Source organism: Coturnix japonica, chromosome 22 (genome assembly GCF_054131305.1).
Source record: "Coturnix japonica strain WE chromosome 22, WE-NBRP24, whole genome shotgun sequence".
Lineage (NCBI taxonomy): Eukaryota > Metazoa > Chordata > Aves > Galliformes > Phasianidae > Coturnix > Coturnix japonica.
The window spans coordinates 3,880,157-3,904,985 of NC_140684.1; the positions used below are offsets into that span (position 1 = coordinate 3,880,157).

The 24,829-nt window shown below is 40.8% G+C and overlaps 1 protein-coding gene across 17 annotated transcripts in view; it reads left to right on the forward strand.

Moving 5' to 3' along the window:
- The window catches only part of BCAS3 (BCAS3 microtubule associated cell migration factor), a 299,190-nt gene that overhangs the window by 106,484 nt on the left and 167,877 nt on the right, over nt 1-24,829 (forward strand). For 9 of the 17 annotated variants that reach the window (XR_014936381.1, XM_085521677.1, XM_015880751.3 and 6 more), the window contains exons 16-20: nt 1,010-1,160; nt 7,770-7,814; nt 13,053-13,177; nt 13,381-13,546; nt 14,653-14,753. Coding sequence is in view for 16 of the 17 variants with exons in the window: in XM_085521677.1 (XP_085377803.1) it covers nt 1,010-1,160; nt 7,770-7,814; nt 13,053-13,177; nt 13,381-13,546; nt 14,653-14,753 (588 nt within the window). In the remaining variant the exon portion in view is untranslated. The remainder of the gene's footprint in view (nt 1-1,009; nt 1,161-7,769; nt 7,815-13,052; nt 13,178-13,380; nt 13,547-14,652; nt 14,754-24,829) is intronic. The other 8 variants (XM_085521680.1, XM_085521679.1, XM_085521681.1 and 5 more) reach the window with 1 other exon arrangement.

The window sequence follows — 24,829 nt, forward strand, 5'->3', positions numbered from 1 at the left end:
ATTAAGAACAAAGCAGGCATTTCACAGCATTATAGGAGCACAGAAAAACAAGTTAATGATCTAAACCTTTTAATTCATGGTTGCTTGTCTATTTAAAGTACTTTTGATTCTGCTATAAACAGACTGGCCCCTTTTTTGTTTAACTTCTTTCTTTGGTTTCTTTGCATTTCTTTCTTTACTGTCCATGAAATTTGCAGCGAGTTTCCTTTTCTAACTGAAGAATGAGAGGTTGTGACTATAGAATGATACAGAAAGTAAGAAAGCGTATCTAAACCGGGCATGTATCCAGGACAGACCTCTTTGAAACAAGCTAAATTTAGGTTTGTTGGGATTTTTTTGCTATGTTTTTCCCTTCCCTTTTTGAATACCATTTTGATTTTTTTTTTTTTTTCATTTTATTCCTCTCTTTTTTTTAATGAATATCAAGTCTTTGACTCTTTCAGTGCTTGATTTTTAGGTGATGCTAGGAATGGCTTTACTCGATTCAGTTACTTGTGGTATTTGCTTTCTTCTGTAGCTCAGCACTTTGCCATTCTGTGTGCCTTTATCCAGAGAGACAACAAGAGCGACCTTTTCAGAACTTCCAATTACCAGCAGAGGATGTGGCCCTTCAGGAAAAAGTTCCCTTCCAGAATATTCTCTTTTTTTTTTTCTTTTTCTTTTTTCCCCCCATAGAGACCTGGACCCAGAGTCTGTTCTTCAAACCAACTCCCAAACCTTTTGGTGAACAAACCTGCCAGGGAAGCGGCGGCGGCATGAAGAAAATCCTTGCCTTGGAAGGGCACCTTTCCCACTACTTACATATAAATAAAGACTCGCTGCTTCCCTTGTCATGATGTCCTTTTTACCTGAATTGAAAGTGACTATTTCAGATTTTGTTTTTGTTTACAGTAGGAGCTCATTATTTTTTCCTTTCTTTGCCAATGGCTTATTTTAGATACTTGTTAGAAATGATAAACGAAGGAGCAAATTCCGCTCATGCATTTTATTACGTCTCTGTCCCATCAAGGTAAACTGAACAGCCAGGACACGTACAATAACTTCACAAACAACAACCCTGGGAACCCTCGACTGCTGCCGCTCCCCAGTCTGACCGTGGTGTTGCCTCTTGCTCAGATCAAGCAGCCAATGACATTAGGGACCATCACCAAACGCACAGGGTAAGTGCATGGGCACAAACCTTTCTCAACCTTGTTACGTGTAGTTTACTTGGAAATAATTCCTTTCTAGTTGTATTCCATTTAAATTAATGTATTTATCTGTAATTGCAGTATTTGTAACATAGTGGTAACAGAGCAGTTGGGCTTGGGGGAAGGAGAGCTCAAGAAAGCCAGCACAGATAGGCAAACAAAAACTGAATGCAGATCTTTAAGAATGCAGGAGTATTTCGGATGAGACGTTTTCTTGCAGTCGGCCATATGGGAAACACCGCACGCTGACATCAGGAGAAGTTTCACACCAGGAGTTGGTATGAAACATAAGCAGAGCTGTACTCAATCAGAATAAGTTATGGGTTTACTTTGTTGGGTTGTTTTTGTCTTAGAGTTTGTTTCTTTTGATTTCCAAACTTCTCAAGCAGGGATGCTTTTCGACTATCAGAAACTGAAAGACAGCGGGCCAGGTTGAGTGGAGAGAAAACTTAATCCTGATGTTTTCTTGACCTTATTTTTCTTCTTGAGTGACTGTTTTGTTCTATGAAATTCACATGTGTGTTTTCTCTCTGGGATCAGCGGCACTTTGCTGCTCATTAATGTGCCATGATAAAGAACTGAGACATGCTTATTAAGCAGAGCTCTACTAAATACATTGATGTTGAAAATAGAAAGAAGATTGTCCAACTTTCATAAACTATAGCAATTTTGTGGTTACTTCTTTCTGTTCAACTGTTGTTTTACTTTTGCTAAATTTCGGTTCTTCAGTTTTTGCAACTAATGCATAAAACCAGCAGGTGATTTTTTTTTTAACCCTCTCAATTTTTAGTAGCTCAAATCTCTGAATATTTTCTGGTTACAGTTTCTAAGTCTGATTCATGCATTGGGTTACAGACTGATTTTATATCTGTAAGAATCATAGATCACATTTAGCTTGTGGTTGGGCAAAACAACTGTCAGTCCTACCAGTCAATGCCATTTTCCTGCATTTTGGTAAATGGGTGCAGGCGCTGCTTTGCTTCAGTGGCTTCTTGCTTATCAATAATAATTTCACCTTGTGTTTCATGGTCCGGGAATTATTCTTTGGAAGCAGAGCTCAGGGTTATTCCCTCTCCTTGAATAATTCCCACATTCCATGCTGCAGCAATTCTGTGAGATCTGTTACTGTTTGTTTTGTGCGCTAAGTGTGCATGATGGGCTCCCAAAGCTGACATCCGTGTGCACGTATGTACATGTGTATCTCTCTGTGCGTCTGTCTAACAGTGCAGTCCTGCTCTCACTGATCCAAACAGCGATTTCATTCAATTTGTGGAACCAAATCATGAGCTGCAGACACTCAGTTGCCCAGAGGAAAGGGGCTACCCGCAGTTATGTCCCTGACTCTCTAGGTAATGGTAAATGAGCACTAGGAAACAGTAAAAGAGTAGTACGAGGGAAATGATCTGATTTACTTCTCCTACATATACTCTTCAAGGGTATTAGCATTTTTTTTCCTGCTAATAATTTGAACACTTGCAAGGGAAATAGATTGTGTCAGCAATCCGATTAGTTTATAAGTATAGAAGGGTGGAATTTGGGATGAGGGAGGAGGGAAATGAAACTCAGGGAAGGAGTGTGGAAATGAGCAGCAAGTTACAGTCCCTGAAGAAGGAAAAATAACTACAAGGGTTTCTTAAAGAGTACAGTCAGAGAACAGAAATGTGGACACAAAGAAATGTGCCCTTAGAACTAGGTGGGATGAGATACAGAAAGAACATAAGAAGGCATCTGATGGTCTGTAAGGAGAAGGCAGCAACAGGAGCAGCAGTGAGGGTGATGGTTTAAATAGAAACAGTCCCCATTGCAGTTTTTGAGGTGCTTGGCTGGTAACAGTAACTCACACAGCTGCCCTTACAAATGCAGCTTCTTTATTGCCACGATGATACCTGCAAACTTCACGACAGCTGTTACCGGTGCAATAAATGGACATTCCGAATGTAATGTTTTATCCTTAATTTTCTTAAGCGTACTCAGAATAGTGTCAATGCCCATAGTTCTCTTTGATGAAATTCTGCTACTCTCAGCCTGCCCTATTATTGTGTGTAATTTCTGAACTTAATTAAATTTAAAATACTCAGTGAGGTTTATGTTAAGGGGAGGAAAAAGCAGTCATGGGAAATACCCTGCTGTGTAAATAGAGTTTTCGTGAATGAGGATCATAATTTCAGCAGAGCCAGTGTAGATGTGTAATGTTCAGCTGAGCACTTCCTTCATTTGTTCTGCATCCAAAATGTTTGATGAAAGTACACAAAATTAACATGAAAAGCTGTATTTATGAAGTGGGGATTTAGGAGGAATGCCTCGCATCCAAGAAGCCTGGCATGCCTAAAATGACCAAATTGAGACAGCAGCCTTAACTTAAACCTCCAGGGGGCAAAGCGTGTGTTTAACATATTTAACATCTGCCCTCATATTTCTGCAAACACATAGCAATGTAAGTCTGTACAGTGTAATATTTAGACAGGACAGGGACCATCTGCCTCACTCTGAGAAGTGTAGGAGGCGTGCATTACTGCAAATGGCAAAAGACAGATGTATTTACACCTACGTGGGCAGCACCTTTAAGCAGCGCTCCAAGGAAACGAGGCTCTTCTTTGGAAGCAGCTGCTTAACCTTGTGATTGTGCAGTGATCAGAAAAGGAGGCAGAACTGCAGTCGGTTGGCTTTTACCATCGCTGTTCAGTGGCCCTTAAAGCTGATTTCTTTTCTGTTGTTTCAGTGTTTAAAGAATGACACATTTATTCTGTTATTTTGAAACGTGAAAATCAAGGTGAAAAGGATGCTGTATAATTTCCCCGCTCTGGATCTGTCCGTTCTATTTGCTTTTAGCTTCTCTAATGCAAGATATCTTACTTAAGTTCTTCAGGTTATATTAACCATGTAGGGGTTTGTTTTGCCAATATCCAGGACAGCAAACTATTTTTCAGGTGAAAGGACCGATCACTGCTCTTAATAGGATCTGTCTCCAGCAGAGCTCAATGCGTGTCACTTTATTTGACAAGTGGAACGGCAGTAAATTCCTTAGAAATGTTTGCCGTAGCCCTATGGGAATGAAAGGCCAGAATCTGGAGCTGTGTCATCATGGTGCTGTTCATCACAGATAATTTTTTCTTGTAAGCTTGTATGTTTGGGAGCGTTACCTGGTGGGGTATTGAGCTCTGATTCTGAGCAGTTTCCATTCTCAGCACTGAGTACCTCCAAGCGGTACCTCCCTTCTTACCCATCACTGCTGCTTCCCCGTTCCCTGCCCTCCAATTCTTCCCTTTCTTTTTCGGGTATCCCGGTGCAACTTCCCCACCTCCATAAGCTCTTCATTTTCTCATCCCGCTGACTCACTTTCCTGCAGTTTGTGCTGTCAGTGCATTCTGAGGAGCAGATAGACGTTCCCAAAGGGGCTCCAGCATTAATGAGGAAGGAAACATCAGATGTTTAAAAGAATAAGGGGATGCAAGACAGTAAAGGAGATAAGTTTAATAAGTCTTTATAGATCCGTGCCTCAGTTTCCCTCTCAGAATTTTAACAGTTATGCTGAATTCCTCTTGTGAATGGGTTAATTCATTGCTCCTGTAACAAAGAGCTTATAGACTGGAAAGAGGAAGAGCTGTATGGTCCATCTCACGCTTGTCTGTAAAAGGCAGCATATCTGAATGTGTTAGAGGGCAGCTTTGTGCTTTGCAATAGCTTTATAAGCGTGCCTTGTGTTTGTAGAATGAGTTGTAGCTTGTTTCCAGTGTAAGAACGTGGGCACGCAGATGCACTGTAATAGGAGGGAGGGAAATAAAAGACAGAGTAACGGCCCCAAAAGAAAAACCATTTTAAAAATTGACTTCTCTGACAGCAGCGTTGGTTTTAACTTTCTCCAGCGGTTTGGTCATTATATTTGTATCGCACTTCACTCTCAAATTCATATAGATTTAGTGAAACACAAAGATGTGCCCTATATTCACTGGGTCTTGTCAAAACAGAGATATCCAGTGTATCTTGCAGGAAAAGAAACGGGATTTTCATTTTTTCCATCCAATATCCATGGATGCTGAGTTTTTAAAGATGCAACTCCCTCCGTTCTTCATCCATTTCCCCGTTTTCATTCCTCATTACATCCTGAAGAAGGGCAGGAGTAGGTTTAGTGTCTGATGTTGAAGCAGGCTGAAATATTACCATTTTAATGTTTCTCTTTGCTTATATTATGTGTATTGAACATCACTAGTATCTGTTTGTTCTGTTTTGACTAAGAAAGGCTTGGTTAATCCCAGGTTTCACAACTGGAGCAAGCAAAAATAAGGTGTGCGAAGTCGTGTCTTTGTAGTATAGTTATGGGGGTGCAGTAACAGAAAATCAAGACAATATTAAAAACAAATCTGAAGAGTTCATGGAAATGGGTCGACTGGTGTGTGTGCTGCAGGCAGGCACATTTCTCAGACAGGATTTACATCACTTTAACATTTTATAGAATATATTTTGGTTAAAAAGCAAGTACTGTAGGTGATACCAAATACAGTCGGGAGATAGCAAAGAAGGTTCATTAAAAACTTAAATAGTTGCAAGCTTTTATTAAACGTAACAAAATTGAATAATATTTCAGTTTTGAGTTTGCTGAAACTCAGATAAGAAATGAAGAAAATGCTGTTGGGATTTTGAATCATAAACCACCTTCAGTTATTAATTTTCCTTTAGAATTCCTCACTAACCACGAGAACAGGGAGCCTCGGTGAGGTTTCTGCCTTGGCATTGCTCTGTTGCTGTCATCGAGCACAGCCATCTGCTGCTGTCTTTTCAAGGTTGGGTTATCCTGTAATCTGTGCTCCCCCATCAGCATTCCATCCATATTGTGTGAGGGAAATACTGGAAAACAATTATTTAAATAAATGTCTTAGGGAAAAAAAATCATCATTTTTGAAGGAAGTGGAACTCATGAACATAAAAATCTGTGTTCGTTCTTCCTTGTTGCTACAAACAAGACTACACCTTAAGTCTTTTGACTAATTTTGACTCATTACGTTTTTTACATAACGCGAGATTTTGAATCAATGCATGAAAAAAACATTAATAACAGCAGCAACACTACAGAACAAGAAAACATCTACTGAAGACTGTATCCCCATAGGTAATTTATATTTAAACTTGAAAGAATCTCTTAATGTGAAAATATAATTGGGTCAGTATAGTATGATGGGCTAAATCCCCCAGATTTCCATGATGTTGTAATGCACTCATGTGAGCATCATTGGCTGCTTCGTGCAGACACAGAAACTGAGGCAGGTGGAAAAGGAGTTGCTTGGCAAATGGCCGGGGAGGAGAAATTCCAGGCTCCCAGTCAGAGTTGCCCACTCTCCATCAACTCTTCGAATATTCAGGGAATAGATTCTGAGAGTTAAACTTGATTGGTTGTGGGCTGTATGGAAATCTCAGCTTTCCATACAGTGCTTAAGATGTGCAGCAGTGCTTTGCTGATGTGATGCTGAGCCATGAGAATGGCCCTGAGCTCCATTAGGCACTGAATATTGGCTGTATGGGATGTCCTGCCACTCACACAGTGCATACAACTCATGCATTTCCCAAATCAATTGTCCAGTGATTTTATGGGTAATATTAACATCCCAAATGGGAGTCAAAGGAGCCACGAGCACATGAGCAGCTCCACATTCACCTCCTGTTCTACTTTTCAGATTTTATGCAGATGTCACTATGGCAATGGCTTGTGCTGTAAACAAGGGGAAATTCCACGCAAAATGCTCTAAAATTAATGGTGTATGATACCACTCCAAGAACTGTGCACTGTACCAAGTAGTGCAGCAATGACCTAATCATGGTGCAGACACATTGCTGAGTGGCCAAAAGCACCGAGCTCTACAGATTGCGTGATTTTTAACATCAGATATATTTGAGGGAAATTAGGGTTCTCTTTCCTGCATTCTGTGCAAGCCTATAAATGGGGGAATAAGATTTCTGGCTCATCCACTCACTAAAGATATTTAATTTGATAGTATCTTTCTATCCTAGGAAAAGGGCTGCAGAGCTTTCCCCCAGAGGAGTGCCTTGTCCTGCAGTCTGTTCTGCTCAGCACGTACCTCTGCTCAGTACATTCACCAAACTGTCCCATGCAGAACTTTGGTGTTTCATGGGGAGCAGCCACACATTTGTTGCTCTTGTTGCTAATTTACTTTGTCTATTATGACTTCCAACGTCTATTTAAGGCTCTCTTGACTGCATTTGCCTAAGATTTGTCTGCAGATTTCAGGAAGGAGAACTAAACTGTGTCTAACATGAACTACAACATTAAAGCCTGCCTGCGCCTGATGCATTGTGTGTGTCACAGCCGTGGTGCATGGAGAGCTGCCTGGGAGCTCTCGCTATGAGGCTGCTTGTGCTGTCCATAGCACCGTGCGCTGGGCAGACATTGCTCTGTGTGTCAGCATGCTGGTGATGTGAGGGGGCTACATCTCTTTCAGGGCATCGTGAATGGTTATGGAAGTTATTTTGTTCACCTTCTGCGTAAATCTTAAAAGCATGATGTAGAGTGTACTTGTTGGTAATGGAGTTTTCATCTAATTTCTGTGCATTTTTCCCCCTTCCGTGAAGACCTTACCTGTTTGGAGCAGGATGTTTTTCCATAAAAGCTCCATGGTGAGTTCCCAGTTCAATCCCAGCATGCCTATAATTCATTTGCTCTACTCACTAAATATAACTCTGTGTTTAGACTTTTTGTTTGGGGTTTTCTTTTTTTCACGTTGTTTACTGCATGGCTGATCCATAGGTGGAAGCACTGCATAATTTCACTTTTAAGCTGTGGATGCATATTCACCATCAAGCATTGTGAATCGAACGCATTGTTTTTGTGTTGTTTTCTTAACCTTTGAGAAGACATTTCATTTTCAAATAGCTGAAAAAATGAATTATTTCCCAGCAGGCAAAAAGGACTGCAAATGAGTTTCAAAGCAGGTCTGCTTTCTTGTGTGGCTTTCCTTCAGACAGTGGCACTAAGTCGCTGGCAGACAGAAAACATCAGTGATGACCTCCTGATACTAAGCCAGATTAGCAGTGGGTAGACAGTAAAGTTGGAAGGTGTGGGGGTTTTCTTAGGAAACATACGTGGTTTTAAGGGTGAGGTGGGTTTTTTTTCAGTAGTGCACAGTAAGCATTTGGCTCCCAAAGCAATATTCCTATGTACCATTCCTAAAGGTAGTCTGAGATGCACCCAGATTTCATCCGGTGATGATCTAAGAAGTGAAGGGCCAATGGCTGTTGGGTGCTCCCTTCATAGCGTGGGCTCCGGGTGCTGCAGCAAAGCGAAGCCGAGAGGCTTGTCAACCAGAAATGATTTTAGATTGAAGCAAGATTAAAAGGCCGAGATTAAAGGGGGGAATATACGAAATAGACTTAGAAATTGTTGCCTGTCTTTCACAAGACTCTTTTGTGGTTTGTTTAATGCCAGTGCTGGCTCACAAATATGGGCTTTACTGGCCTACAGAGAAATTGAGATAAAAAACACGCTTTGGGCGGGGAAAGAAGTCATGTTGTTTCCATTAAAGTCTTAATGAGACCTAAATTATGTAAACAAAATGAATGGAGATTTGACAGCTTACTGCCTGGCGAATGAAGGAGCCTGCTATTTCTTTCTTGCTTTCTCTTGTTTTATTCATGATTTGACAACTGGGAACATGTCTTTATTTTCCTCTTTTCGGCACAATGATAAAGTAATTAAGATGTGTGTATTTTGGGGCAGGTAGGATTTTTCAGTAATCCTGTAGCTGTAGTTTTTAGGTATTATTTTTCTCTGATACTTTTGTGGCCACTTACAAGGAAACTTTTCCCTTCAAAAATGGAGCGAGCCCGTTTAGGTGGATTTCTCTGTAGATTATTTGTGCAGTGATTTATAGATCAGTGCTTTGGGTTGTATGAATCTGATGCGTTTAAAGCCTCTTCATTGCTGATATAAAACCGAACAGAGGCTGCAGGGAATGAGAATCGCACTGTTTTGTAGATATTTGATTCTGTAAATCAGTTTCTTCATATCATGGATCTGAAATATGTTTGTTTATACATTTAAAGCCGTGTCACTTGTTTGGCTGTCTGAAATTGAAGACAAATTTAACATCCCACAGTATTCTGAAGGACACGGAGCTCTCTGAGGCACGATTCAATAGCTCTCTATATTAATAGAATTAATTCTTTTTTCTTCCCCCATAAATTGGGAAAATAATAACAAATGAAAAGAAGCTGAGACACAGACTTGGTGTTTCATGATGATTAGTTACGAGCACGCTTTCAGAAGCTGCAGCAGCCTTCAGGGTTTGCTACAGAAGTCAAGTAACCACAGTGCTGTTGTTTCAGTAGCTCTTAATCTTCTGCTGCTTTGTCAACATGAAAGAACTTGCATGCTCCTGCTGCAGTCTTCATTTTCCTAACGAGATGGCAGTGATACCTTAATTATCATCAGTTTGTTCACATCAGCTTTTGTGCCATTTCCACACAATGTGCATGTGTATGTTTGTTACTGGTTATGCATACATCTGTTCTCAGTGTTCCTGCATGCAAAATGGGAATCGCCCTCTGAAATGATGTCATACAAGTTAGTTATCATCAGCAACACAAATTTCCCCAAATTTCCTGTGCTGAGCTGAGGTTTGAGTTCTAATAGGTGCCTTTGCCACCATCTTCAAGTGGAACAGGTGAATGTGAGCTGCTGGAAGCTGAAATTGCATTGCATTGCCTTTGCTGAGGCAGAGACCTCATTGGCGTTACGGCAGAACAAGGGTGATGTAACACCAAGGTTTTTGTTACCATTATACTGCAGCTCAGCAGCTGCATTACCACAGAGAGGGGTTGGTGTGCTGGGCAGGAGGGCATGGCCATCTCTGTTCCTTTTCTCCTCCTCAGTGTTCTTCATCCTTCCTGCAGCAGAGCTCACTGAATGGAAGAAGCCCCACGCTGCACCCTGCACTCTCTGGGCCTTTCCCACACCAGGGCCTCTTGCAGTGCAGCAGCACAGGGCTTGGAGAGCAGCTTTCTGCTGTGGTGGAAGTGGGTGGCAGAGTCTACCTGAGATCCTTGGGTCCCTGCTTTGATAAGCACGATCTGCTTGAGTGATGGAGGAAAAACCCTTATTGCTCCCCTAGGGTGGAATTAGCAGAAATGGTTCTTTTTTGCACATGAGCTCTTTTTGCTTTTTACTTCTTTTTTTTAACCTTCTGCTGTAAGTTTCTGAATTGATACCATTGGGATAAGAACACTTCTGTGCCATGGTGAATTCTTGGTGTAGGTGGGCAGACCCAGATGGGAAGAAATCTACTAACCATTTATCCTCCACGTCTCTTTTAGGGCCGTTGTGTCTCACGGTAGAAGACTGAAATTAAGAGCTAAGGCTTCAATCAGATTAGTTTAACTTTTCTAGTTTCTTAGTGTTGATTCCCAACAACCTGCCCTTCTTCCTGCATCGTAACCCTTTCCAGCAAAAAAATACAGCGTAATATTCTGAATGTTAGTGTATTATGAAGATTCCTTGAAATTAACTGTTTTAAAACTGAGGCCAAATGTACCTTAATTTCAGCTCATAGAATAATTTATGACGTGCTGACAGGCTAAGAGCAAGGAAAGAGCAGAAGTTCTTAGCAGAAACCAGTCATTCACCACCTACCTTCAACGTTGCTGTTTTGTTATCATTTATAAAGCTGAGAGGGTGTTTGCGTCTACGTAATGATGAGGATTTATAGTTTTCAAGTTGTTAAAATATCATAATGACATGAAAATATATTTTTCTAATAGCATTACCGTTGCAGAAAATAATTTGGCTTGTGTGATCTACTGAAAGAAAGAAACTTGAGTTGGAGCCTATTGATGAAAGCTCAGAGGTTGAAGTGAAAAGGTGGAAAGCTGGAAGGTTCCGTAGTTACAGTAATTTCAGTGTAGACTTGTTGACATCCCTGCACTTTTTTCAGAAGCATGAAGAAACCAGTGTGATGCAGTAGCAGTCCTTGGTTTTTGTTGGTCACAGGACCAAGTTTAACCACATGGGTAATCATGTTTTACGTGATCTGCTCTCTCTGACTACAAAACACCATTTTGTTTTGGCACTGAAGCCAACACTTCAATGCGTGCCTCAAAAGATGTGCATTCTAAAGGCATAGAGTAAATAGAATATAGTTGAGAGCATTTCCTCCACTGCTTATATCTGTGTTTGGCTGAGCAGAGGTCTTTGGGAATAACAGCCTCCCAAACTCAGCAAAGATTTTGTGATTTACTGTTGATCCCAGGTTCCTTTCTGCTGAAAGGCTCGAAGCAATGGTTGAAGTCTGTTGTCTCTGGTTTGTGGCTGAGCATAGCATTTGCTTCTACTTTGGTTCTTTTTCCCTTTTAAATTATCTCAGTAACCTTGGGTTGTGTTGTGTAAATATTTAGAATATTAGGAATATTAGAAGAGCATGGAAAGATTATGCTATTTATTTCTATGAGGAAGTGAATGTGAATCCTGTTGGTCCTCATACTTGGCTTTGTACTGATTAAGGGGCAACATCATCCTTCTCAATAATCTTGTTTAATATTAAAAACAGTCGTTTATTGTTTGAAGTACAGATCAGCAAGTAAGAAGCCCATAATTAGTTCATGTATTACATTATCACTTCTGCAGCAGTATCTGTGTGTGAATATTTGGAAGCTGAGAACTAACAGTAGTTTTCAACACACAGTTGATCCCAGAACTGATTAAAAGGGCTGCTTCTATGACAGGTGACTATTGAAAGCGAGAGAAGTCCATTCTGAGTTTGTCTGATAGTAAGCAGTCTGTGAATATCAATCAGAAATGCAAATATTGTGGTCAGGACATTTTTGGGAAGCAGATTTTGGATCTGGAAATCTGTAGTTGCAGATGTAACAGTTGGCTGTTAAGTGCTTTGTGGTAGTTCAATATCAGAGTTACTGACTATAAATGGCAATTGCTCTTTGGGGAGGTTCCACCTTCTGGTGTAGGCAGAAGAGCTTCAGGACCACTCTGAGTCCATGAACGTTCATTTGAATGTAGAGTCAGTGTAAAGCAGTTCCTTTTGGAAGGGTTGTTTTCATGTTGTTATTTCTTATTTCTTCTGCAGATGAGACATGTAACCACAGGTTTGCTGTACCTGACCTATGGCACACACGTATCTGCACACACGATTATTAGGATTAAAGATCTTAAATGAGAATGCGGTGGTGTAGTCACAGACTGATATATTGTGGAATAAGAATTAATGAAAGAAAAAAGGAAAGGAGGGAAAGATAGGAAGAGAAGGAAGCAATGGCATAGAATAAAAGAAAGAGAGAGAAAGCAAATGGCAAAGATGGAGAAAAGGACGTGGATGACTTGTTTTAACATGTAGCACGAGTGTACACATTATTTCCCTTCCCTCCTACTCTCCGCATGCTGTTCCCTCGTACCTGTTGTTGTCGTTGTGTCTATTGCAATGGTTTCAGTGCCATCCTCACTGCGCTGTCTCTGAGTAGCAGTCAGTGTGAGTTTATCTTCTGCAAATGCTGGGAAATACCAACTACCCAGAGTCTGTGTTTTCATTCCCAAAGGACTTCCAATAGTTTGCATTCCCTTTGGAATTTGTTCCTATTGAATGCAAATGTTGACGATTGGGTCTTTCAAACAGTCTAACCAATTCTGCACTATGAGCAGCGCTGTTCTTCAAGTTAATGAGTTCAGTGATCGAGGGGAATTTGGAACCTATTATCCAGAAACACTGAGCATCTGTAAGTCCTGATAGACCACAGGGGAGCTGCAGATACTCAGCACCTCTGAACTTGTACCCGAGAATGGCTGTGAAGCAAAGGACGTCATCATTTTTTGAGAGTCAGTTTTCCTAATTTTAATTTTATTTTTTATTTAAGCAAAACCAAACCAGCTCCGCAAATTTCACCCAGTAAGTCTGTGGGAGGAGAGTTTTGTGTCGCTGCAGTCTTTGGATCGTCGCGATCGTGGTTTGCAAACAATGCTGGGCTGAAAAGAGAAAAAGGTAGGGAAACTTCTTGAAAATGTACTGTGCTTTTTGTGATTTTCTCTTTGTCTCCCCAACCCCCCCAGTTCTTCTAGTTGACATATTTGACCACGAGTTTATTAAGCCAGGAGACTTCCAAGAATGGTCTGCGATTTCTCTAAGTTATTTTTTCTGTTCCTGTGCTGCTATCGCAGTAAGATTTTCTTTCTTCTTGCAAACAGATCAGTCCAAACAGTTTGTAGTGGAATCGCTGTATATCATCAGCTGCTACGGCAGCCTTGTGGAGCACGTGTTGGAACCACGTCCGCTCAGCACCGCTCCGAAGATTAGTGATGACACCCCTCTGGAAATGATGACGTGCCCGAGAGCCAGCTGGACTTTGGTTAGGTAGCTCATTTCTTTTTCTTTTCTCTCCTCCTTTTGGTCCAAAAAAAACGAGTATCAACTTCTTTTATTAGAAGGAGTGAATGAACTGCATCGTGATTTTTGCTGTTGTTTTGATCTGTTGTGGACTCCTACAGCTTTCCATTGTAAGAGCTCTCAGTAGCAAATTCAAGCCTAAATTTTCATGTAGTTCCGTTAGTGCTTATAGGCATGGAGCTATGTGAACACGTATAAGATCAATAGAGATCTTTATCAGTTGATGATTTTAAATGATCGGTTTGTAATTTAGTTTTTTTATATATTTTATATTTATAAATACAGAATTCTGCCCTGAGAGATGAGTGAGGTTTTCAAGATGAAGCATTGCAGAGTTAGGCGAGTTATCCTGTAAGTAGCTGAAGGTAGCATTTCTCGAGGTAGCTGAAGAAATCATTCCTGACATGTGGAGGAAAGTAAACAAAAATTGATGAGAAACTGTTGTCAGTGCTTTTGACGTTTTAAAATATTTTCTCATCGATTTTTCTTGGCTCCTATATTCCTTAGTGCTGCTTATAGCTGGACTGCATTGATCAATACTTGATTTACCAAGCTATTTAGGAATGGCCCACCCTAATTAAAATTACAACACAGACTTCTAGACCATTATTGTTGAAATGAGTAGGTTGTAATGGAATTGAAAATTCTAATTGGATCAATAGTCCATAACTTTACACAGCTTTATTTTCACAGTTTGTAAATGCTCAATGACTTTACAGTATTGAAGCAATGCTAGTTAACAGAACACAAAAGTTCCCTGGGTTCTGTAGTGTGTTTATATTAAATAATGTTACCGTGGTCCTAAATGTATTTACCAGCATAATCCAAAGTGCCTTCGTCATTTTTCTGTGCAGTATTTGCTGCAGCTGACAAACAAGTATTGTCTTTTCAATCTGCACAATTTGGCTGTGCTGCACAGCTGCCTGTGGTGTATTTCAGTGTTTGAACAAGCTAATTTAAGTAATTACAAACATTTTGTGAGCTTGTATAGATAATTACATGTGATGACAGAAATGCTGATTTACATTCTCTGTATTAGGCTTAAATATTAATAGTCTTGTGTTTTACCTCAGAACTCCTCAGTGGAATGAGCTCCAACCACCATTTAATGCAAACCATCCACTGCTGCTGGCTGCCGATGCAGTTCAGTACTACCAGTATCTTCTTGCTGGCTGTAAGTAGCTGACAACTTTCTGTCTTATTGCAAGCTGTAAGCTGAGCATGACTTTCTGAAAGGGATTTTCAGGCTTCATTCTTCAAACAAAACAACAGCAGTTGGCCAAAAGACTTTCTAAAAATTGATAATGAACGGAGCAGGAGGGGCAGAGTTTTTTTGTGAGATATCACTGAAATGTGCTGAAGATTTAGAGATAGTTTACCATAAATGAAGGTTTAGGAATGTAGCAGTGTACCAGCAATGATACAATAAGAGTAAAATGTTTCCATGCGTTTCCATTATAATGTATAAATACAGACGTATATTTATAGTGGGTACCAGAAATAATGCTCTGATGTTCTTTTTTCTTTTTCTTTTTTTTTCCTATATATATGTGCCAATATATGTACATTGTGTTAAATTACAGCAAACTGTAGGGAAAGGACCAGCACTGGGTTCTTACAGGGCACCTCCTGAGAACTAACTTAAGCTGAATAAGTGCATGTTACATTAAAAGTTGGGAGTTGGTAGGCACACCCATAGATAGGTATTTAGTAGCATCAAAATGAGCTCATCTGTGCAGCAAGAAGTTGTGTTGGTTTCAGTTTGTGTTCACCTTCAGAAAAGAGCTTCTTGTAACCAACTGTACTAGCGATGGCAGAGTAGCAAACATAGATTCATTTCAATATGAGTCAAGCTCTCGAGGCCATTGTGTAGGCAGAATGTGAGTGCGTGCCGGGCCTTGTAAGTGTGACCCATTAGGTACCCTAAAGACTTAAGGGTTTCTTCCCCTCGCTTCTCTTCTTGCTTTTAGCCATTTCCTCTCATGAAATTTATATTCAGAGACAAGCAAATGCATCTGCATTTTCCCACTTCCCTGGAAATCCTCATTGCTGGGCTGCTTCCAGCTGCTTCCCTTGGGAGCCCTGGCACCGTTTCCAGGGGTGGCTGCCCACCTGCCGCACACTGTGCTGCCCAGCCACGCATTTACAGGGGTGATACCCATTGTGTCACACATCCACAAATGTTTTGTTTATTTACCTGTCCTTATAGATAATGCATGTATATTATACAGGTCTGGTATATGTCATATATATTTAATAGATAAATGAGTACTTTTATTTATAACAGTAATATGCTCTTTTTATTCTCGCAATTCAAAGGAGACTATTAGCAGTGATTATCCAGTCTCTTCTTTATTGTTGAGGGTGCAGTCAAGACTGAAGTGATGTAACAGGCTGAATTCCACAACTCTTGGCATATGCAGAGGTACTCATGGGGAAATCAGAGCCTCTGTGCAGTTGTCAGCGCAGCTAATGCCAGCAAGTTATGTGACACGAGCATTCAGAATGCAGAAAGTGGACACCTGGGCCAAGAGGCAGGATGGCTGAAGGTGGCTGGTAAAAGTGACATTGGCAGCAGACCAGATCTGCTGCTTCTACCTGTCCATCTGTTACTTGCACTGAGAGCTCAAAATGTTGGGGAAACCTGCAGGTTCTTCCTGTTTTGATGCTGCATAGGAAAGGGAAGAAAATCCACAGTGTAGAAAATAAAAGGCAGAGTTAACTGACAGCCCTTAAAACTGAGCGAGCTGTGCTTTTCAGCCAGAGAATGTGTTCTGATATCTCTGTGTTCTTTCACATACAGGTATGTGTGCTCTGCTTTGAGAGGAAAGGTCATTGCAAGGATGCATGCTGGTTGTATAATATTTTATGATACAAATTTAAACATAGATCAGTATTTTCAAAAGAGAGCGAAAGGATGTTGTCCATTGCTGTGTATGTTTATTGTTCTTCAGGGCTGTCAGGCCTCTTGCTCTGCAGAATTATCTAACCAGGCTAACAAACACAGTGTCTTCAGGGAAAACAGCAATACTAAGTCATCTTGAAGTGCTCTCCAAAGCCAGCTTTTATTCACAGATGCTAGCTATGTTTGTGAGCCCTTGCAGCTTGTCTGTTCAGCCAACATTCCTTTCCCCCCTTCTCCCCTCCCCAAATCTCTGCTCTCGTTGTGGACATCTTTCTCTTCCATGCTGTCTTCAGCTATTTCTCCTGCCTGCTGTCAAGCCCATAAATGCATAAATTATTGCACGTAGTAGGCAGTTATTGCAGTACACGTCCAAAAGCACAGGATGCTGTCTGGGGAATTTTGGACATTCTGTACAAGTATTTGTAAACTTTTTAGTTCCTGCTGAAACGTAAGTAATCCACGGATACCAGCTGAACAAAAGCCTTTCAGTGAGCACTGATGTTCAGATACACAGATACACTTATCCCTCCTCCTGAAATAAGGGAAGGATGGGGTTCCCTCTGTATTTACCTCTCTGTATTTCATTAACATTTCAAGTACTGTCTATTTCAAATGTCTTCTGTGCTGGAATCTTTTTAATGGAAGTGGAATGAGTGAAAGCCCAATTCCAACAAAATAATGAATTTCCATTACTTGAATAACAGCAAATAATTTTAAGTCAGGTTGAGTGTGGAATGTAGACAGTACAGAAGAATAAATACTAGAGACACCAAAAAACTGGAGAACACAGTAAAGTTAGTATTAACAGAACTTTGTGTACATGTGACCTTTGAAGCTTTGTCTTCTGGACTTGTTGTATCTGAAGCTACTCAATGAAGTTTGGAGTCCAAACAGGATTTGCACACATCGGTCCCAAGCACCTGTTAGCTTTCCCCCCCTCAAATGCAGGATGAAATGAAGTTAGCTGGGTCTGCTTACCTGGAGCAATGTAATGGGCTGACATTAGCTGCAGTCTGTGGTTTGATGGGCTATCACTTCCGTCAGTACGTTTAATTGCCAGCAAATGGCTAAATAGGAGGCTTAGGGTGAATGTTACATCTGTCTGCCACGTTACTGGTAAGAGGAATTCTGGCGCCGTTTCAGGGTCACTATTTGTATCTGTCTATCAGAGGTAGAATACAGCAGTTTCTCTCAGTTTCTGTATAGCATTTCTGCCAATTGTTTGGCTCCATTAAGTGTGCAGGGGAAATAAAAGCCTGAATGACCAAGTCACAAGGGGGTATGGATAGACCCTTTCTTTGTCCACACTCAGAACATTGCATTAGGTCTCATTATCCATTTATAATAAGTGACCTTTGCCCCCTGGGTCATTGAAAAATACTCAGTGTGCTTTTTAGCACAGAGTACCTCTGTCAGCAGACGGGCAGAACAATGAAACGTCTGGCAGGCTGCTTGGAGGGCTGTACTTTGCAGGTTTTCTTAACTATGCAGTTTGATGCCAAAACACAGAACCTAAATCTGTTTTAGTCTCCAAAAAGTAAAAAATTCTTGTGATAAAGAGGCTTCAGCAATACTGCATGTAGGTATCTTTTATGCTCGGTTCCGCTTGTAATATTATTAAAGGATTTTAGACTTGTATTCAGAGCTGTTGAGGAAGGAACAAGGAACCATTGTTTGAAGAAATATTTTGTACAACAAGTGTCCAAGACCTTTATCCCAAGGGTATTTGTAAGTGGATTAGCACAGCTGTTTCATTGCTTTGAGGTCATCAGTGACATCTGCTGCAAAAACCTGGATCACAGCATGCAGTTCTCATCTACCTGAGTGCTTCAGTGCAGCCATGGCTGGTGTGGAAAGGTGAGGGAGTGGGTAGTGAGAGATTTGAACCCTTCTGTACGTTCGTAGCTTGAAAGTGAACTTGCATTTTAAGCTTCACGAGGTGCCAGCCTGAGGGAAGTGTCAGCATCCTGCTCCTGTAACTGTTTTAGGCCTTTTGTAGTTGGTCTGAGTAAAAATAATAAGTCATGAGAACCTCCTTGGCTTCTTCTGGAGGAGATTTCAGACTTCTTGCATGTATGAGTTTATACAGACACGTGCATGATACATAACGGGGCTGCGATGACTTTGAATACCAGCAGAAAGTCTTATATCCTCATTTCATAGCTCCCATTTCCCTTCTTTCTTACTCCTCCCCTTTGAATTTCACTGTGCCGGAGGTGCTGTGGACCATAGTTCAGATATCTGACCCATGAATGATTAACATGTTAATGAATCAATCCTTGAAATCAGAGCAAAAAGTGATCCCAAAAGATAATGAATAACATTAATTACGATTTCTGTCCTTTGGCTCTGGAAAAGGCACCTTCACGTTCCTGGCAAGAGTTTGGGTTCATCAGGACTGATTCTGTGGGGATGAGCTGCAGTTGTCAGAAGCAGGCCAGTGACAAGAATTAATATATTAACTGGTATGCAGTACTCTTTGACAAATTGCTTACTAAATACATCAAAATTGATTGGACATTCTGCGTTTAAATTGACAAATGACTGCATTAGGGGAAGGAGGGAAATCCATTAATTACAGCTGCCCTCAACCGTAGGAAATGTAATCGTATAAATATAGATTTTGTTAAAACAAAAGTCTGTACTTTACTGTAGTGTTGCTGGTAAGTGTACTTGCACCTTGTCGCTATTAAACTTCCAATAGGAGGTTTTGAAGACAGATCTTTGCAACTGGCTTTTAAAGAATCAAAGACCATTTCTCTGGTGTTAAAGGGATGATGCAGTGTTCTGTTTTACCCCACTTTGACTGCTTCTGGAAATGGTGTTTCTCCCTCAGAAAAATGAGCATCTCTTTGAGCCTTCTGCTGTCCCAATAGCTGTTTGATCTAAATGTTGGGTGATTCGTGTTTCAGTTCTAGAACTCGGGTCAGGACCACGTAGTGTTGTTCTTTGTTCTTGTTTTGGTCTCCAAGCAATATTTGCGTGGCTGTTACTTATTTCTGAGTAAGAATTTTCACTTGAGTTAGGCCTGAAGATATAAACAGTTTTATAGACTTCATTAAGGGATTCTTGAAAAGATTAGGGCCTGTATTTATTCATGCCTTTGACTTTTGGCTGTTACTACAGATTTTCATTTCTGGACCAACTGTTGTACATATTTAGCATTTTACTGAAAATGGCTTTCATTAGAAGTCAAACTTAATAACTGCTCATTGCCTTCAAAGGATGGGGTTAAGCTCTCTTTGCTGTTTGTTTGGGATGAATGATAATACGATTTATGCCCATAGTCTGAACACTGACATCGTGTTTGCACTTCCTGCTCCTTCGAATGAAAGCTACGCACCCTGAGCGAGACTTTTGTCTCTGAGCAGTATTGTGGTTCTTTATTGCCTATTTTATATTCCTTCCATACATTCCACTGATGGAAATAAAAATTCCATACATACAACTACTGAGTATAGCGCAGAGGAAAGCAGGACTCGCAGTGAGAGCAGAGAGTATTAAGTAACTGTGAATGTGTGCTATGAAAACAGAGCCCATGAAGAACAAGTTATGATGCACATAATTCCACCCAACCTGGAGCCATTTGAGCACACTGGGCAGGTACCAGGAGGATCTGGTTGTTCTGCTCCACAAGGCTTTTCCTGTGCACAGCAGAGCACGTGGTGCAGCCTGGGAATAGACTAATGAACTGGGGCTGATAATTTTGCTCAGTGTTCTACTGCTTCTTAGCCTTCTATGTTTTTTTCTTGCACTCTTTTGCATGGATGGTTTTAATGGTGAATTTAACCTGAAGGAATGCACATTTTGGTACGTACCACACACTGCATGTGTTGCTATAGTGTGTGTGTACCGCGTGCTCTGTGGGCAAGAGCTGTATCTTGCTATGTGTATGTTCAATGTCTGTGACAACGGAGCTCAGTTTCAAATAATAAAACTGATCAAAACCAGAGCCTGTTCTGTAACAACAATTATGCTATCATGCAGTTACGAGGTGTTCAAAGCTTTTTTGCTGTGTTTCTGAGACATCTCTGCATGCGGCGGTCAGAGGCAGTCGGGCTCAGAGCAGAGCTGGCTGTGCTGGGTGAACAAAGCTCTCTGGCCATGCTGGGGGTGGGCAAAGCCCATTACGTGTGAGCCCTGCAGAGGGTTGGGACAAGTAGTGGTCAGTGCATTAACATTTTGAACTGCCAAATTTCTATCTACTGTTCATACAAACGCTGCCTGAACGATGTACCTGTACAGCAGGGATGGTGGCCTTTGCACAAAGTCATGTCAGTTGAACGTTCCAGGCTTAAATCTGCACCTGTAGCACCAGCGGAGTCCATACAGCTGAAGGAAAGGCAGAGGCAGAGATGGGCTTTGCAGAAGTCATGACAGCTGGCAGGGAGGCAGCAGGGAAGGTTCCTTGTCTGCTCTGAGCTGAGGTTCAGGCAGCAATTTGGAAGCCTGAGTGATCATGGGTTCTGTGTGCTCTGAATGACTCCGCCAGGAAGGGTACTGCGCTAACCCTGGGCTGGTTGTTATACTTAGAGATGGGAAACAGCGTTATGTTGTTTTGGTATTTTGTGTACAACCAGCACACGGCTGAGATTTCACATACTTACTGCAGTACATATGTTTAACTTTATCATCCAGATGGGAAAATATACATATAGATATATATATACTCTGGATTCTATTCTATTTCCATGTGCACGTTTATCTTCTAAAGTTCTTTCACACTTTACCCTCAATGTTTCCAAGAGTTTAGAATTTAACAGCCCAAGGAGAGTCCCTTAAGCCGCCGCAGCAAACACAGAAAACATGGTCCTTCCTTCCTTCTCTTCCCACTGCGTTTCACTGACTTTATAAACATTTCTAAGAATAGATTTTATTTTCATAATGTCCAGTTTTTTTTTTACATTAGGATTTCTATGTTTGTGGTATCAGGTCACTGAGCAGGTACACCGTCCCTCGTTTCCTTCTGTGAGTATTTGGGTTTTGCTGGCAGTAGTTGCCAACAGTGAAAACAGAATTTTCAGGTTTGCTTCTTACATTACAAGGCGTAACAGATTGCAAGCTAATCTGTATCACCTTCCTGCTCCAAAAAAAGATGTTTCTAATGAAACTGTAGTTCATGGTGTTTTCTAAGGGGAAGCGAAGTTTCCCTTAAACCAACCTGTGCTTCCTGCTCCCTACAGGAAACAGGATTAAGTGGTAAAGGGAAGCAAATTTAATTTCTGACTGAGCATTGGACTGATTGTGGTAAACAGGAACAGGGCAGATAGCATTTCATGGAAGAGCTGCATCACTGCATACGAGCAGTGCGCTGAGCCTGATGGGATCTTCAGCCGCAGTCGCTGTTTGTGAAGCCGTGTAGGCAGGCAGATACAAATGAACTCAGGTGTTTTGGGGGCTGCCAACCTGTGTTAATTTTCTGATGCATACGTATACCTGTGTGGGGCTTCGTCAGATTACCAAGGACTTGCCCGTCTTAATCCATGTTTTATATACTAAATGCTGGAAACAGCACTGTGTATAGGAATTAAAATACTTTCAGATGTGTACAAACAACAATAATGAACAAGGGCACATGCTGAAACAGTTCTTTACTATTCTTACATGGTCATCTGGAACTTCTTAGAGCGGGGTCCATCAACACGGAGGGGTCAGTTTTCAAAGCAGTGTACAGGGATTTAGCCGCGCGACTCCTATTGACGTTAATGGGAGTCAAACGGGTAAATCCCCACGCACCGCTTTGAAAATTTACTACTAAGCCTCTTGACTTCTCACTACATACTTTGATTGTAACAGTAATCCATGGTTAACATAATTTTCCCGACAATAATGTCAAACATACTTTTGAAGTCAGTGAATTATAGAAATAGTTACCTCTTCCATAATTCCTTAAAGATGGCCATCAGATGGATTTCACCACAGGTTCATGCGGTTGAAATTGTTTTTTAACTCGGGAAAGAATATATGTGTTATCCTTAGGTACAGAGCTGATAGTCTGCTCACAGTCTCAGTATTTGAAGTGTTGAATGGCCTTAAGGTACTCCATGCTGGGTGTTGGGTTCTAGCTCTGCCCAGATTGAAGTGCTCCTTGTACTTGACTGCTTTCCTACGGGAACATTGGAAGAGGAAGCTGGAACTGTAGCACAGAGAACATTTACCTGACTGCAGTGCAACCAAGAGTAACAGTGGAGCCTGAGTACCCGACCAGTACTGTTAGGGAAAACAAAATGCAGCTGTTGACTGTCAGACGGTGTAAAGTAAGGAGCAAGTAAAACAGTCAGCCAGGCTGGGGTAAATCTAAGGAGAGTTCATATCCTGCTTAGAGTCCTGGCTATTCCTGTGAGATTAAAGTTCTGATACAAGAGAAAGGATGGTCTATAAAGCACCTAGTAAACTGGAGTCAATATACAAATAATGAATAACTCTGTAAGTCAATTGGTGTTATGAAATAACTCTTGGGCTGGGTAAAATCCTGGTTTACTGATTTTTTAGCATGTAGTTTTACGATGTTTGTGCATATGAGAATCTTAGAAACAGTTGTAACATGAGAAAAACTGAGTGGGAAGAAGCTTTGCATAGAAGAGGATATTTTAATGAGCATGGAATGCTCCTGCAGAAGTTTACATGCTAAAAAATGCATTAAAAACAGAAAATTGATCACATTCTGCTTGTCAGACGTAGCGTGGTCTCAGCAGTGCAGCAATAGATGCAGAAGCAGTGTAAAGCTGGTCATTCAGGTTGTGGCATTTAAGAGTAGTCCTGAAGCTTGTTGACAAGCATGTGATTACTGCAGGTCTCTCAACCACCTCTGATCATTTATTTTAGTTATAACTTAGGAATCACAGAAAAAACATCAAAATCAGATGTTAGCATGCGATTCATATGAGGTCAGTGGTGTGTAATCTGCCATTTGTATACCTGTTTCCCTTGGACATCACACAGCCTGCATGTAGGTGAAGGACGGATGTTGGATTTGCTGAACTGGTTAAGAGTGCGCTTTGTGTCTGTGCATTTTACAGTCTTATTTTGAACGATAAACTTTGTGTATTCAATTGAGAAAAAGAGAAGCTTTCTGGGTGTCTAAATGCATGTATGGCAGGCAGCACAGAACAAGCTTTATAGTCTACAAATGCCTTTGTTTGCTCTTAATTTGCACAAACTTACATCCCTTAGAAAAGAGCTCATTGGGAATTTCATCTATAACTCAATTAAACGGAATTGTCTAAAGCTTATTTATATAAATGACAAAATTAAAACTTTTTGGTTCAGAAAGTACACAAAACTAAGTAAAACTGATGATTTATTGTTCACAAATCAAAACCATAAGCGTGCACACACCAATTGAGCTGTAGCGTTTCTTTGTTCCAACACTTCTTTGCTGCTGAAAGATGTCAATTTATAACGTTTGAATGAATAAAGATTTGTCTTTGGTGTAGGTATTTATCATATAATTATCCCATCTATGAACAAAAGCACCGTTTGTTAATTCCAGTATTTGCCAGGCACATGTATTTCTCTAGGACTTGCTCACGCATCAAAAATGCCTATGCAAGTTATTCCCAAGTTTAATATAAATTGTCTGTTCTCTGATTTATCCGTAATGGTGAAGTTTCAGAACAGTTTTTTTGTCCTGTATCCATCACTGAACTGTGTGAAAAGGGCCCCGGAGGGTCAGAGGACAGTTCATTTTGGTTTTTGAAGCATTTCTCTCCAGTCATTTCTGTGCAGTTATCACTCAAACTCTGAAACTGACCCTTGCCTTTAGTGATCTCTAGCGTGGCAGTGAGATTGATCTTGCAAATGCAGAGAACAGCATCTGAGGATTTCTTCTTTTACTTTACCTGAGAGCACTGATAACCACCTGCAGCTTTTATGTAGGGGATGAAAATGAGAGGGCCGTGTTCAGGTCAAGAAAGGAGATGAAGAACAGTAATTTCCACACCAGTTCTGATTTTTCTCAGTTGAAGGTGTAGTGGTTCAGTAGAGCTAGTCGGGAATAGAGAGATAAGGATATGATCCAGATTTAGAGCTGGTGTAGATCACTTTTCATTGTAGGGACGATGGAGTTTCAGGTCCCTAACAGCATTTCCGAGCAGCTCAGAGGTGGTTTTGCCTCTTACCAAACGTTTATGGCAAAGCCTTGATTTCTGCTGTGGGTAGCACAACAGTTTTTAAAGCATGACCTTGAAAGCATGCCAGCGTGCTTATGTTTTCTGTGGTTATGAATTAGCCTTAGAAAATCATGTTCTGCTCTACTGCTTCAATAAAGCCTGCATGTTTTAATTCTCACCTTAGATTTTTAATAAATGCTCAGCTTTGTTGTATTTTTCTTCACTCTGCAGATA